The sequence below is a fragment of the Elephas maximus genome, chromosome 17 (assembly GCF_024166365.1).
Source record: "Elephas maximus indicus isolate mEleMax1 chromosome 17, mEleMax1 primary haplotype, whole genome shotgun sequence".
NCBI classification, from domain to species: domain Eukaryota; kingdom Metazoa; phylum Chordata; class Mammalia; order Proboscidea; family Elephantidae; genus Elephas; species Elephas maximus.
Genome location: NC_064835.1, coordinates 75,362,700 through 75,378,067, shown reverse-complemented (window position 1 = coordinate 75,378,067; position 15,368 = coordinate 75,362,700). Strand labels below are relative to the sequence as shown.

At 42.8% G+C, this 15,368-nt stretch overlaps 1 protein-coding gene across 3 annotated transcripts in view; it reads left to right on the top strand.

Annotated features, from left to right (window-relative positions):
• The window catches only part of RASA3 (RAS p21 protein activator 3), a 269,176-nt gene that overhangs the window by 164,680 nt on the left and 89,128 nt on the right, over positions 1-15,368 (top strand). For all 3 annotated transcript variants that reach the window (XM_049856231.1, XM_049856230.1, XM_049856232.1), the window contains one exon: positions 7,099-7,193. In XM_049856231.1, coding sequence (XP_049712188.1) covers positions 7,099-7,193 — 95 coding nt within the window. The remainder of the gene's footprint in view (positions 1-7,098; positions 7,194-15,368) is intronic.

The following is a 15,368-nucleotide window of genomic DNA, read 5'->3' as shown; positions in this document are numbered from 1 at the left end:
GTTAGATTTATCTGTATATATATATATTTTTATTTTCCTGCTTTTGATGGAGCAGGCAAAGATTTCTTAGATAGTATACCAAAAGCACGGACCATCAAATCACCATTTTGGAAATGGTACTTTTTAAAATTTCAGTTTTCATTGTCATTGTTTGATATAGAAATATAGTTGATTTTTCTATGTTGACTTTGTGTCCTATGACTTTGCTAAACTGACTTATTAGTTCCAGTAGCTTTTTTTGGTAGGCTTTAAAATTTTTTTTTGGTGGATTCTGTAAATAGAGATCTTTATATCTTCTTTTCTAAATTATTTACTTTTTTTTTCTTTACTTATTGCATAGGAGTGATGAGATTCAACATCTTAGCGATGTTCTTCTCAGGAGGAAAGTATTTAGTCATTCATCATTAAGTCTTCCTATAGTTTTTAATCTTTGGTTTTTCTCATCTTCTCCTGATTACTCTCTTAGCTCTTCTAACACTTCTTAGCTGTTCTAACTGTTTCCTCATATTAAATGCCATGTATTGAACTACCTGTCATGCTTCTGTTTCCTGAGTGGACCCAGTGTAGAGCCGTCCTATAGGGTTTCTGAGGAATAGCTGGTTGATTTGAACTGCTGACCTTTTGGATAGCAGCAAACCACTGTGCCACCAAGCCTCCCTAACGAATACCAGAAACTAAAACCCATTGCAGTCAAGCTGATTCCATGGTGTAGTTCATGGTTTGTTGTTCAGTTATTGTCAGGTATTGTCTCAGAGCAGCCTTTAGAAACACTAATGTATGTGTTTAAAGAAAACTACACATTTCATATATTATTGAATGTGGTTAGTCAGTTTCTAAAAGGACAAAGTAGAAACTGGTAACAAAGGTTACCCCTGAGAAGGGAAATTAGATCGCTAGCAGACAGGGAGAGAAAGAAGTTTTTTCTTAGCTATTTTTTTATATTTTATATCCTTTTGAATGTTTTGAATTTTGTACTATGTTCCTGTATTACCTACTTAAATGCTTCTAAAAGACCAGTAATGGTGTATAGGTTATAAAACCCACTGCCATCGAGTCAATTCCAATTCATAGCAACCCTATAAAGACAGGAGCACCTGGTGGTTTTGAACTGCCAACCTTTTGTTTAGCAGCCAAGCTTATAACCGCTGTGCCATAGGACTCCATAGGACTCATACCAGTTTATACTGGTTACTGTTGAGTTCATTCTGACTCATAGCAACCCTACAGGACAGAGTAGAACTGCCCCATAGAGTTTCCAAGGAGTGCCTGGTGGATTCGAACTGCTGACCTTTTGGTTAGCAGCCTCAGCACTTAACCACTACGCCACCAGGGTTTCCATAGGACTCATTGAAGCATTAAATATGTGGTGCCTCGCTATCCCAATTTTAGCTCATAAAAATGTGAAGAAGCAACAACATTGCAGTTAAATAATTAACACTTTAAGGGTAATCTTACTATCCAGCTGAACTGATCATGGGGTCTGAGATTTCTTTATCCCTTTTCACTCAAATATATTGCTCAATTCAGTTTGAAGGAATTTTTTTTGTTTTATGTGGTTTTATTCCTGTGAGACACAAAAATCCTATTCCCATCGGCATGGGGGTGGGGGACAAAGTTTTGCAAGAGCCAGGCCACAGCTGGCAGAGAGAAGAGAAAGAAGAGTAGCAATCTTGTTTCTGGTGTATCATTCTGCGTGGTGACAGATGTGTGCCTGGAAATTGGTCAAAGGTTATGAAACCAAGTAGTACAGAAATCAGATGGAATGTCAAAACCAAGGGCATGTTGCAGGGGAACGGGAGAGGCCAGGAGACCCAGGACACGCAGCCGATCAGCTCTTATGCAGCCTGTGGACAAAGGCAGAGGAAGGAATTACAAGACTGGGTCCTGAAGGATGTCATTATAGCCTGGTAATTTTATGGCTGTGAGGAAATCCTATGCAACGTGTAATTTGAGTCTCTGAATTTCTGTAGAGGTTAAAAACTGAAAGTATAGTTCTTTTCCCAACCTGTGCACCTCTGAGCACATTCTCTGCATCTGTTTCTCTTGCTTTCTGCAATCTTCCTTTCCGGCTTTCCCCACCTGCCAATTTTGACTGCTCTTAATGGCTTTGATGTATTATGCAATAAACTATAGCTGTGCAGGTTTTTGTTCCAGATGGTTCTGCATAGTGACAGCAAAGCACTTGTTGGCTAAGCCAATTAGGTCGAAGTAGCTTATTGCATTAACCCTTGGAGTGCTCAGTGTGTTGCCTCCACTTCGCACGTAGACAGAAGTACTGGCAGAATGGACTTAACTGACTTGAACTGATGAGCTTCCTGGCAAAGAAAATTATTCCAGGGTATTTTCTAAGGTTGCTTTATGGAGTGAAAAAGAGAAAAAAGAGGCACAGTTACCTTACTGTTGGGAATATGAAAATGATATAAATACATTCACCAGCAATTACCTAGTGTCTTAGTTATCTAGTTCTGCTATAACAGAAATACCACAAGTGGATGGCTTTAACAAACAAATTTATTTCCACACAGTTTAGAAGGCAAGAAGTCTGAATTCAGCGTGCTGGCTCTGGGGGAAGGCCCTTATCTTTTCAACTTTTTCCTGGTTCCTTGGAGATCTCCATGTATCTTGGCATCTCTCTTCCCCCATCTCTACTTGCTAGCTTGCATTTAATGTCTTTTATATCTCAAAAGATACTGACTCAAAATACACCCTACACTAATCCTATCTCATTAACATGACAAAGACAACCTATTCCCGAAAGGGATGAGAACCAGAAGGAAATAGAGGTTAGAATGTACAACACGTATTTTGGGGGAACACAATTCAATCCATGGATCCCTGGTGGCACAGTACTTAAGAGCTTGGCTGCTAACCAAAATGTCGGCAGTTCGAATCCACCAGCTGCTTCCTGGAAACCCTATGGGGCAGTTCTGCTCTGTCCTATAGGGTAGCTGGTTTGGAATTGACTCGACGACAACAGGGTTTTTTGTTTTTTTTTTTTTTAATTCAATCCATAACATTCAGTGAATGGCACAATGCTTCTAGACCTTCTCATTCCTTTTGCAACTAGTACAGTTTTTTTTTTTTTTTTAATTTGTTTTTGCCTTTGATAACTTCCCATCCATGCCCCTGTAGTTACACGATGGCATGTGTAATTCACAGACACTAGCCTGGCTGGCTGCTTTACTGTGACTGGAGACCAGAGAAAAGATTGGGTCCCTCTCAAGGCTGGCCTGTGTTCCCAGAACAAGATTACGAACACCAAAAAAGCAGAATGTCCACTTCTTTTCCCTAAATCTTGGAGTCGAGGAATGAAATGGTGCAGGGCACCAGCTGGGCCTCATTGTGAGCCTTTTGTAGCAGAATGGGGTCTGGGCCACCACAGATCCTACGGGAGCCCCTAAGAAAAGGTGATGTCACAGGAGACCTCACAGGGTGACGATGTTTAAAGAAGAAAAAAATAACAGGAAGAAAGTCAGGAAAGCAAAATGCCATAGTGATTATAAACAGGCCTCGGAGTCCGTAGACTAGGGTTGCACTCCCGTCATTAATTAATTAGGTAACATGGATATATATCTTCACTGCTCAGACTCAGCTTCCTCATCTGTGAAATGTGTATAATGGAACCAATTACTCTCCACCCCCCGCCAGATTATTGTAGGTCGAATTGAAATTGAAGTATGTAAGGGAATTTGGCATGTAGGATGTTCCAGAAATTATGAAATAGGTTGGGAAGAGGATCGGGACAAATTGTGAGGCTACTGAATGCCGGGTTTGGGGGTTGGAACTTTTCTTCTGTTTAGATGGGGAGCCTATAAGGGCATCATAAGAAGATCTTCCTTTGAGGAGAAAACTGGTTGGGGGGGCAGTGGTTATGGGGTAAAGAGAGACTGGCCTGTTAGGAGGCTACAGACATATTCCAGGAGGGTCACTCGCTGAACCTAGAGCACAGGCTGGGAAGAATCTAGACGCCAAAAGATGTTCAGAAGGAGTCAAATTGTCAGAATCTGGCAGCTGGTGGATATTAGGAGTGAAGGAAAGGAAGACAAAGGAACCAGGATTTCTTGCTTTGCTAATTGGACCATGATTTCTAAATTTGGGTGTATATATTCTATGGAGCTGTTTTACTCTCTCCTACAGGGTCACTATGAGTCAGAATCAACTCCATGGCAGTGGGTTATCCTGGGGGTGCAAAAGGAAAACATTCTAACTTTTAAAAATACTGACTTTCATGTTATCCTTTATCATCCCTACTTTTGTGTATGTTCTATAATGTATGTAAGTGTGTGCGTGTGTGTGCATAGATTGCCAGAGGGTACTTAAATATTTTTATCTGATGGATAGCACGATCCAAAATGCTTAGAAAGCGCTAGAATGAATGAAAGCAATGCTGTTAGTCAGAGTGGGGGGCAGGAGGAAAGCTCTGTGCCTGGTGCATGATAAAGGCTCTCTTCCTACCCATCTGTCTTTCCCACGCTGGGGTGTATATGTATTTACTTAACTACCTTAAATATTTTTTAGAGCAAGGTGAATGTATAAATAGGTATGTAATGCTTGTATGTGTATATTCAAATGCTGAAATGCTATGTATATATAATAGGTAAATATATATTATGCAAACATATGTATGTATATTTTCACTGAAATTCTAGCTTCAGAGCACCAAACTTGTATACCAAACCAAAAAACCAAACCTGGTGCCATCGAGTCGATTCCGACTCATAGTGACCCTAGAGGACAGAGTAGAACTGCCCCATAGAGTTCCCAAGGAGCACCTGGTAGATTCGAACTGCTGATCCTTTGGTTAGCAGCCGTAGCACTTAACCACTACACCACCAGGGTTTCCCAAGCTTGTATAAGGAACACAAAACTATGTAGAGCAGAGGTCCTCATACCTTAGGGCACGTCACATCACGGTCTCCAGGGAAACTTGTCAATATGCAGACTCTTAGGCCCTGCAGCGGAGAGTCTGTCTTCCTCCATCTGGAATGGGGCCCAGAAGTTTGCATTTTAAGAAACTCCCCAGATGTTTCTGACACAGGTAGCCACTGGTCATCCTTGGAAAAGCACTTATTTAAAGACTGGACACACATACTGCGGTATGAAGTCCACGGTTTGTTCCTGCTACATTCTCAGTATGCATCGTAACTATTAACTACCAAGTGCTGTTCTGATACACACACATACACTCTATGAGCTGTGTGTGTGTGTGTGTACGTATGTACAGTAAAACCTGCAAAAGCCAGAACTTGCGTAAGGTGGGAACCTGTCGGAGAAGGAGAACTTACTAGATGTTTATGAGGTAGGATTCTTAATAGAGAGTGACAGAAAAGTGGTAATCACCCTGTCAAAGGTGGAAAACTTTCGAGACCTGGAAAAACAAGGCAGTCCAGTTGAGTTCCGGCTCTCACAGGTTTCAATGTATATGTTTCTGTAAGCACATGTGTGTCTGTATGTATATATCCATACACACACACACATATACATATGTATATATACTCCCCCATCCACACACACACACATACATGGGGGCATTGGTGGTTCAGTGGTAGAATTCTCACCTTCCATGCGGGAAACCTAGGTGTCATTCCCAGCCAATGCACCTCAAACGCAGCCTCCACCCATCTGTCAGTGGAGGCTTGTGGGTTGCTATGATGCTTAACAGGTTTCAGTGGAGCTTTCAGACTCAGACTAGGAAGAAAGGCCTGGCTATCTACTTCCAAAAAACCAGCCAGTGAAAACCCTATGGGTCACAATGATCCAATTCACAGCCAATTGTGGGGATGGTGCAGAACCAGGCAGCATTTTGTTCTCTTGTGCATGGGGTCGCCATGAATCATTGTGGACTCAATGGCAGCTAACAACATATGTATGTGTGTATATACACATACATATATAAAAACCCCAAAACCAAACCCCTTACTGTCAAGTAGAGTCAGACTCATAGCAACCCTATAGGACAGAGTAGAACTGCCCCATAGGGTTTCCAAGGTTGTAATCTTTTTTTACTGTGCTTTAAGTGAAAGTTTACAAATCAAGTCAGTCTCTCATATAAAAATTCATACACACTTTGCTATGTACTCCTAGCTGCTCTCCCCCTAATGAGACAGCACACTCCTTCTCTCCACTCTGTATTCCCCGTGTCCATTCAGCCAGCCTCTGTCCCCCTCTGCCTTCTCACCTCCCTTCCAGACAGGAGCTGCCCATATAGTCTCATGTGTCTACTTGAGCCAAGAATCTCACTCCTCACCAGTATCATTATCTATCTTATAGTCCAGTCCAAGGCTGTAATCTTTACAGAAGCAAAGGTCAGTGGTTTGAACTCACCAGCCGATCAGTCAGAAAAAGATATGGCAGTCTGCTCCTTTAAAGATTTACAGCCTTGAAAACCCTGTGCAGCAGTTCTGCTCTGTCCTATGGGGTCACTATGAGTCAGAATTGACTTGACAGCAGTAGGTTTGTTTTTTTGGCTCTTGTCCTCATTTTGCAGTAAGGGTATGGAGGCACAAAATAACATGAGGTGCCCAGGTCTCACAACTGCTAAGTGGAGATTGGTGAAGCAACCCAGGCCATCTGCCTTCACAGCTTATTCCCATAACCATTGTACTTCACTGTCTCCCCAGCTGTAAACAGTTTGCTGTGCAACCGCCTGGCAGAGCCATTTTCTTATCTGTAAGATGAGGCTAGTGCCCACCACCTCTCACTGAACAGTTACAACCACGTTAGATAGTGTGCAGTGAAAATGCTTTCTGCCAGATATAAAAGACAAGCTCTGTCCACTCCCAGCATGCAGACGGCACGCCTCCTGTCCTGAGGACGAGTGGGTCAACTGACCACCAGTTAAAGTCAGGTGTGAAATGTGCTTTGTTAATGGGGTGTGGTGCTCATACCTTTAACATCAAACGTTGCATATCTTTATCTTACTGGAAGGAAGATGACGTAGGGCTCTCAATTTACCTGATGCATCTGTTTCGAATTATGCTGTTTGAAATAACGGGCAGTGATAAAATGGAAGGACTTTTTCTGTTTATAAAAACATATGAGGGTCTGGTGGATTCATTCGCTCTCCTGAAGTGCTTTTCCTCTGCATTGTGTGTTTAGGGAAAGTGGCCATTCAGAAGGAAGACTTGCAGAAGTACCATAACAGAGACACCTGGTTCCAGCTGCAGCATGTCGACGCTGACTCAGAAGTGCAGGTGAGACCCCCTCTGCCAGCCATCAGCGCCAGAGCACGGCAACAAAAGCCTTTGGAAAACATCGGAGGTCTCTGGGAATGGAACATAGACTCAGTTTGTGGTTGAAGAAATAGTTACACATTTTGGTTTTTTTTTTTTCAGCCTTAACAAGGAATAATGTTTAGCAAATTTGGTATTCTCCTGTTTACACTTAAAAACAAAACATAAGCTCATTAGTTTTGTTTGTTCCTTTAGTTACTGGCTCCCTTTATTATGCCTGATAGACTCAGCTTTAAAATACATAAAATGAGAAAGGATAATGACAGATAATTGGAGGTAAAGAGAAAATATGGGTAAGGAAAAAAATGTAAAGCTCTGGGGTAGAATTAGTACACAGATACCGTGTATTTGCTAGAGGTGAGCTGCGAATTTGTTGCTAGGCTTCCTGGCATTCAAAGCAAAGAGATTTAGAGCTGTAGGAATTGGCCAGTCTAAACAAAGAATGGACTAGTCTGAAAACATCCTTGGGGACTCGCCCCGGCTTGCCTGGACAATGTACTAATTGGGACTGATTTCCCCCCACTTTGTCCAGTGGAAGGAGCTTCCCTCTACAAGCCACCCTTTCCCCTAGCTCAGCTTCCCACAGGACTAGGGATTTCTCCCTCTAGCAGGGGATTCCGTAGCTTCCACAGGCCCTGAGGTCTCCAGGTTCTGGGTAGCCGGCCTTGCAAGACCCCTCCTGTAAGCAGCTGGTACACAAATCCACAGTGCTGGGCACTGGGAAGGCTGCGTTGCATTCCCCTTCACTGCTGAGGTTGCTTTTGGACTTGCCCACAAACAGGGAGAGCAGTGGGAGGCGGAGTTACTCCCCTGAACACAGACCCATGTTGAGTGTCCCACAGAACACTCCAGGAGAGAGGGCCTGTGTCTTCTCTTTTCTTGTTGCCCCTAGCTTGTGCGTTTCCCTGGTAAAGCCTATCCTTAACCCACACCAGTGGGATTCACCCTGAGCCCAGGTCTGTAATGGAATAATTACAGAAGGACTCCCCATGACCAAAAATTACAGAGGTCCTGATAGTGAGATGCAAAAGAATTTTCATCTGTAGCTCCTTAGAAAGAAGCCAAGGATGTGACTGTGAGGTTTATGGCTAAGAGCAGAGTATTTGGCACCAACAGATCTGAATCAAATCCCAGTTCTTTCATTTACTAGTGAAATGACACTGGGGCAGTTGTACTCTCCAATCCTGTTTACTCATCTGTAAATGGGGATTTTGTAAAGAGTGCTTGGGATAACTTAGGTGTAGCTCTAGAGTGCCTAACACACGCTAGATAGGTAGGTAAATAGGTAGTTAGATAGACAGACAGATAACTGCTGTCAGATAGACTGTGACTCATGGTGACCTTATGTACAACAGAATGAAACGTTGCCCCATCCTATGTCACCCTTTTGATCCCTAGCAAGTTTGAGGCCGTTGTTGTGGCCCCTGCACCAGTTCATCTCACCAAGGGTCTCTCTTGCCTTCACTGGCCCTCTCATTCACCAAACATGGTGTCTTCCTCTAGTAATTTATCGCATTTTGGATGTGTCCAGAGCAATCCAGTAGGACAGTGTTCTGTGGTGATCCGTGAAGCTTTCATTGGCTAATTTTTGGAACTGGTTCACTACGCCTTTTTTCCTTATCTGTCTTAGTCTGGAAGCTCTATTGTAACCTGTCCACCCTGGGTGACCCTGCTGGTATTTGAAATACTGTTGGCATCACTTCCAGCATCATAGTAACACCCAGGCCGCCACAGTATGACAAACCAACAGACAAGTGCTGATAACATATCATAAACCAAAAAGCAAAACCCATTGCTATTGAGTTGTTTCTGAATCAGTGATCCTGTAGGACAGAGTAGAACTGCCCCATACAGTTTCCAAGGAGTGGCTGGTGGATTGTAACTGCTCACCTTTTGGTTAGCAGCCAAGCTCTTAACCACTGCACCACCAGGTCTCCCAACATATCATAAAAAAAAATAATAAATGTTATTTTTATAGTTAGTGGATGATATTGTGGACAAAATCCCTGAAATAGGTACCTTGCCAGGACTTTGCCCAAAAGGTTCCCGGATGGCACAAATGATTTGTGGTTTACTACTACCTGAAAGGTTGGTGGTCGGAACCCACCCATGGCCTATTGATCTGTTTCTGTAAAGATTACAACCGAGAAACCCCTATGGGGCAGTTCTACTTTGTAACACATGGGGTACCCGTGAGTCGAAATCAACTCGATGGTGACGGGCTCGGGTTTTCTAGTTTTAAGAAGTTTGTCCAGGCCTTGTCTTACAGCATGGCTCAGCACACACTGATGCCATGAGACTTCAGCAGAAGCAGTTCCATGGGTCTAATGGGGCAATGCTCAGATCCACGAACCCAAGTCCACCATTCTCTTCAGTCCAGGGCAGTTTTAGATTAGAGGGCCAGATGGCCTTGCATTGTTGACAATCCTCCATGAGCACTTATCCTTACAACCAACCTTTTACTAAGGGCTGAAGAGCAGACGGTTCAAGGTACAGTCTTTGCTGAGAGCATGGACTGCACAGATCCTTGAACCCAACTAAGGGTAAATCTATGACCTTTGACAAAGAACCTAGCCAGAGGGACAGGTTAAGGTCCTCTACAAAAATTTTGCCAAGATGCGAGACTGAGTGAATGGCCACTCTGCCTCCTCAAAGGAGATATTGTAATTATGCTTTACACTCAAGTAATTAAAAAAAAAAAAAAATTTTTTTTTTTAAGTAATTGCTTTCTATGGAAACCTCGACTGAGGGGTCCTCTTGTGCTTGAGCAAATTGAAAGACGTTATCATCACTGGCAGAACTAATAACTGTATTCAAAGTAGAACACAGTGCTAACAATAGAGATGACTATTAACCTCAGGAAGGTAATGCCATTTTACTTGTGTGCTTCAGGTGGCTTAGAGATCCTATATAAATCTTACAAATCTGTATTTACAAGTGATGTGTGATAAAGATGCTTTATACCAGAAACTGTTCTTTAGAATGCTACTCAGTCCTGGTTTTTATTTTGGTGATTTTCTCTATCACTTTTATTCTAAAATAACACAGTCTTATGGTATAATCACAATAGTGTCTGTAAGCATTCTGCTGATGTAGTCTTTATAATTTTCTTTGCACTTTTTTTTTATCCCCCTCCAGATTTAAGTCCAATTTTATTGGCAAGGGTAGCTTTTTCCCCTCTTTGCTCTTCTTGTTTTAAATTTAACTTCTTATTTAAAAATGGTTATAGCTTCACAAGAAGCTGCAATGCTAGTATAACTACCTGCAGTACATAGTACACACATACACACACACAAACCAAACCCATTGCCATTGACTTGATTCTGACTCTTAGTGACCCTACAGGACAGAGTAGAACTGCCCCATAGGGTTTCCAAGGAAGCAGACTGCCACATCTTTCTCTGGCGGAACAGCTGGTGGGTTTGACCTTTCAGTTAGCAGCTAAGAGCTTAACCAGTGCACCACCAAGGCTCCTTACATAGTACACAGGGAATAATAATTAGCAAATTTGTGTATTTTCCTACTTGAAGATTAAATATACCCATTGCTGTTGAGTCAATTCCAACTCCTAGCAACCCTATAGGACAGAGTAGAACTGCCCCATTGGGTTTCCAAGGAGTGACTGGTGAATTTGAACTGCCAACCTTTGCTGCCAACCTCTTAACCACTGTGCCACCAGGGCTCCGAAGATTAAATACAGTGTACAGAAAGGTCCTGTGTTTTCTTCACCCACCTTCCCCCAGTGGTGACATCTTAACTATAGTGCAAGATCACAGCCAGCAGACTGACATTCGTACAACCCACAGATCTTATTCAGATTTCACCAGTCTCCCAGAAATAGTTGTGTACGTGTGTGTGTATTTAGTTCTCTGCACTTCTATCACATGTGTGGATTTTTGTGACCACCACCACAGTCAAGATACAGCACCATTCTGTGACTCCAAGACTTATAAATATGAATGGCATGTTGTGATCTTATGCTGCGTCATTGGAGTATTTTATAATTGATGCCATGAGGTGCCTCACGAGCCAGGAGACCAGTCTTATATCCTCTCCGAGCCTGCTTTTATCACCTATAAAATAAGAATACTGACCCTTGCTGTGCCAGTTGTCTGGGAGTTTGTAAACTGTGAAAGGCAAATGTAAGCTATTACATTTCTTTCTTATCTTTATTACTATACATCTCTTTATTACTGTAAAGAGAGAGGAAAGGAGTTTGTGTCTGTGATCACTAGCCAAGGTCTCGGCACTGTGCTAAGTGCCTTATTTATGTTATTTAATTTTTCAAATCACCCTCTCGTGAAGTGACCATTTACAAAGAGGCTGTGGTGCCCCCCGTTAGATGCAAACCAACCCTAACATTGCAGTGATAATCCTTTCTCGGCAGCTATCGCTTTCTTTTGAAATGTCACATTTACCATTTTTTTTAGAAGGACCGGGGACAGCGTATGGTTTCTTGAATCCATCTGCCGTATAATTCACAGTAAAAAGGCCTGTGTCAGGAAAGGAAGTGTCATAAAACCAGGGCCAGTATGAGACCATTAAATCACAGAAGGGGTGGGTGGGCGGTGAAAGACCATCTAAAAAGTTTCTTGCTTCCTTCCGGAATTGGTTTTTTTTAAGATCTTTAATAAATCACTTTATTAAAAAAAATAGTCATATCTCTTGCTTCCTTGATACTTGTTGGTAACATGAGAATAAGTGGAAGCAGGCTGTTGTGTGCCAGGCACTGTGCTTGGCCATTCAGTCACCAAATGGACTGCCTTGTGACATCCCCCATCTCCTCCAAGGAAGCCCAGCAGGCTATTGAGTTTTGTTTGAGTGCTTTGTTTTGTTTTAATAAACTTGCTATCAAAGTATAACATATATTCAGAAAAAAAGCATGAATGGTAAATGTGCAGTTCAATGAACTATCACAAAGCAAACACACCTGGGTAACTGCCATCATTGTGTTTTTATACCCTGTAGCAATGGGGTCACAACCTTCAAGAGTCATGCCATTGGAGTAGAAATTCCAGCCTCCCCTTGGAACATCTGGGAATTCCTTCTTTTGTGTATCAGACAATTCTGTTCGGAGTATTTTCCCCAAACAGTGTCACCCATTGTCCATATCTCAAGGATCTAACTTTTAAATCATTCTAGTGACTTAAAAGAATTGGTAGGCTGGAGGATGGGAATGTAAGGAGGGCTTCATGGGTAAGGTAGCTTTCTCTTGCCTCCTTGTTATTCACTTTCTGCTTTGTCTTTTTTAAATTTCTCCTTTACTTTTGTGGTCTCTCTTTAAGATGTTCTTATCTATCTGCAATGGAGTACAAAGGTCAAATAACTAAACCGAGAGACGTGGATTCCAGATTCTCCTCTGTCTCAAGTCTCTCTTCTCTGTGCCTCACCATTCCCTCTTGAAATAAAGGCAATAATAGGGCATTTTACTGCTTCTAAAACACCTTTCTCTTGGTCCTTACAGCCAGCCTGTGAGATGAGAGCAGGTATTACTGGTCCCTGTTTTACAGATCAGGAAGCTGGTGCCCAGGAAAGTGAAGAGATGGCTTAGGGCCATATTGACAGGGAGGCAGGGCCTCCCCAGCCCTAGCCTTCTCTCACTGCACACACCCCTCTCAGCAGGGTGAAAACACATCCAGGACCAGCTTCCCTGACAAAAATATATATGAACTACCAGCTCCTTTTTAAAACTTCTTGCTAGCATTGTATTTGTTAGCTGCTAAAAAAAAAAAAAAAAAAAATTATGAAAAATAATTTTTTTTTTTTTTTATGAGCTCACCCTCGACTCATAGCAACCCGGTCCTGCACCACCCCCATGACTGGTCGTGGATCAGACCATTGTGAAAAGTAGGGTTCTCATTAACTGACTTTTGGAAGTAGATAGCCAGACCTTTCTTCCTAGTCCGTCTTAGTCTAGAAGCTCCTCTGAAACTTATTCAGCATCATAGCAACACACAAACCTCCACAACAGACAGGTGGGAGCCGTGTGTGAGATGCATTGGCTGGGAAACCTAGGTTTCCCTCATGGAAAGCGGGAATTCTACCACGAAACCACCACTGCCCTCTTGATATCATTAAACCACCACTGCCCTCTTGATATCATTATTCTCCTTAAATTAGGGCTGAAAAAAACATCAAATCAGCTTTTTTTTTTTTTCTTGCTCTGTTCTGTTTTTCCTTTCCATAGACCAATATAAATGTAAGAACACTGGCCCGAATCTTGATACATCTTGTGCAGGCAAATGATTAATGTGCACAGGTAAGCTAGACCATCCATAGAGGCCTGGGTGCCAGGAGGTGTGCTAAGTCTGGGCCACCTCCTCCGGCCCTCAGTTTTGACACACGGTGTTTATGACTGAGAGGAGTCCTGGTGGCACAGTGGTTAAGAGCAACAGCGAGCTGTGGCTGCTAACCAGGAGGTTAGCAGTTCAAATCCACCAGCTGCTCCTTGAAAACCATATGGGGCAGCACTCCTCTGTCCTGTAGGGTTGCTATGTGTTGGAATGGACTGGATGGCAACAGGTTTAATTTTTGATTTTGACATAGATAGAGAAGGCTCCTGTTGGAATCAAAACAAGTGCAGTGTTTTTAGTTACTTCGAGGCATGGGATTTATGGAGCTGAGCAAGCTGTAAGGACAGACAGGCATATTGGTGTCAAATACTCTGTGAGAGAGGCAGTTAAAAAGCCAGCTGTAAAAGAGGGTGTGCTTTTGAAAATCATACTTCCTCCCTACCCAGGAAACAAATGGGTGTGAGACTCTTTGATCCGGGCGGTCCTGGGCATTCACGTTGTGGTTTGGGTTGTTTGTGCAGGGAGATGGTGTGGTAAGTGTCATTTGCCATCACTGCAGAGGGCGGTGTCAGAGTGTCAGATTTGGTCACCTTTGTAAACTGTGAGGGTGAGAAGGAGGCTGCCTGTTGAGTGTAGTCCAAGGTGAACTGACATAAAGATAATTTCTATACTACAGATTTATGTAGCGCTAACTCCCGGGGAGGGGGGGAGTTCTCTCAGCAATGGAATAGTTTTTTCATTTTATTTTGTTTTTGTTTCATACCATCCCTCTCCCCAGTTACCAGAAAATGGAAACAACACAAATTACCTCACTATATGTGACAGTGTGGTAACAAAGTATTTACTCTGAGAGAGGAAACATTAACAATTACCAGGATCTGATCCTGTTGAGGGGCTAGCCCCTCTTCTTGGGAAAAACAGGAAACAGGAAAACTCATGTGCGATTTGACGACGTTGGCCAATTTGCTGGCGGTTTGTAACTCCGGGGGGTTCTTACTCATCTCACCACAGACACCTTCTCTAAGTTTGCAGCAGCCCAGGAAAAATGAATGAGTGATACAGACGCAGATAGGTTGGCTGAATGGCAATTGCACATCTTAAACTGGCCCGTCGGTGCATTTGAGAATGGTGGTAAACAATGCCCAAGTGTGAGGAAAATACTTGTTTAAAGGAAACAAATCTGTGATGGTAAATTATTACTTGGTTTGTTTGTCGTGAGCTTTTCGTCTCTGTTTGGTTTTAAAGGGAAGCTCTCTAGTGCCTGTAAGCCTCAATGTCCTCATCTTTAGCATAAGCATAACAATGCCAACTTCATGGGACTATGGGAGAATTACATGCAGTGATTTGTAAAGCTCTAAACTCATGGCCGGAGCCCTGGTGGCACGGTGGTAAAGCGCTCGGCTGTGAAACAAAAGGTCAGCAGTTCGAATCTGCCAGCCTCTCCTTGGAAATCTTCTGGGGCAGTTCTTCTCCGTCCTACAGGGACGCTATGGGTCAGAATCAAGTCGATGGCAATGAGCATGCGTGCAAACTCATGGCCCGCGTGCAATAAAAGGGAAATAATTAAAAACAAAAAAAAAACTCTGTCACTGTTCTTATTATCATGATTAGGCATAACTTCCCAAGTCATTTTGTTTCCCCCACCCACAGAGCCAGCATGGCACCGACACCTGCCTTCCTGTGTACCCTTCATCAGTTATTGGGTCCCCAGGGATTTGCTACCCTGGGCCTAGCCCTGAGCTCAGTGCAGTAGAGGTGGGAGAGTGGTAAAACAGAAGACCATTCGCAGCTAAGAAGACTAGGCCTAGTCACCTAGACTTACAGACTAACAAAGTGTACTCTC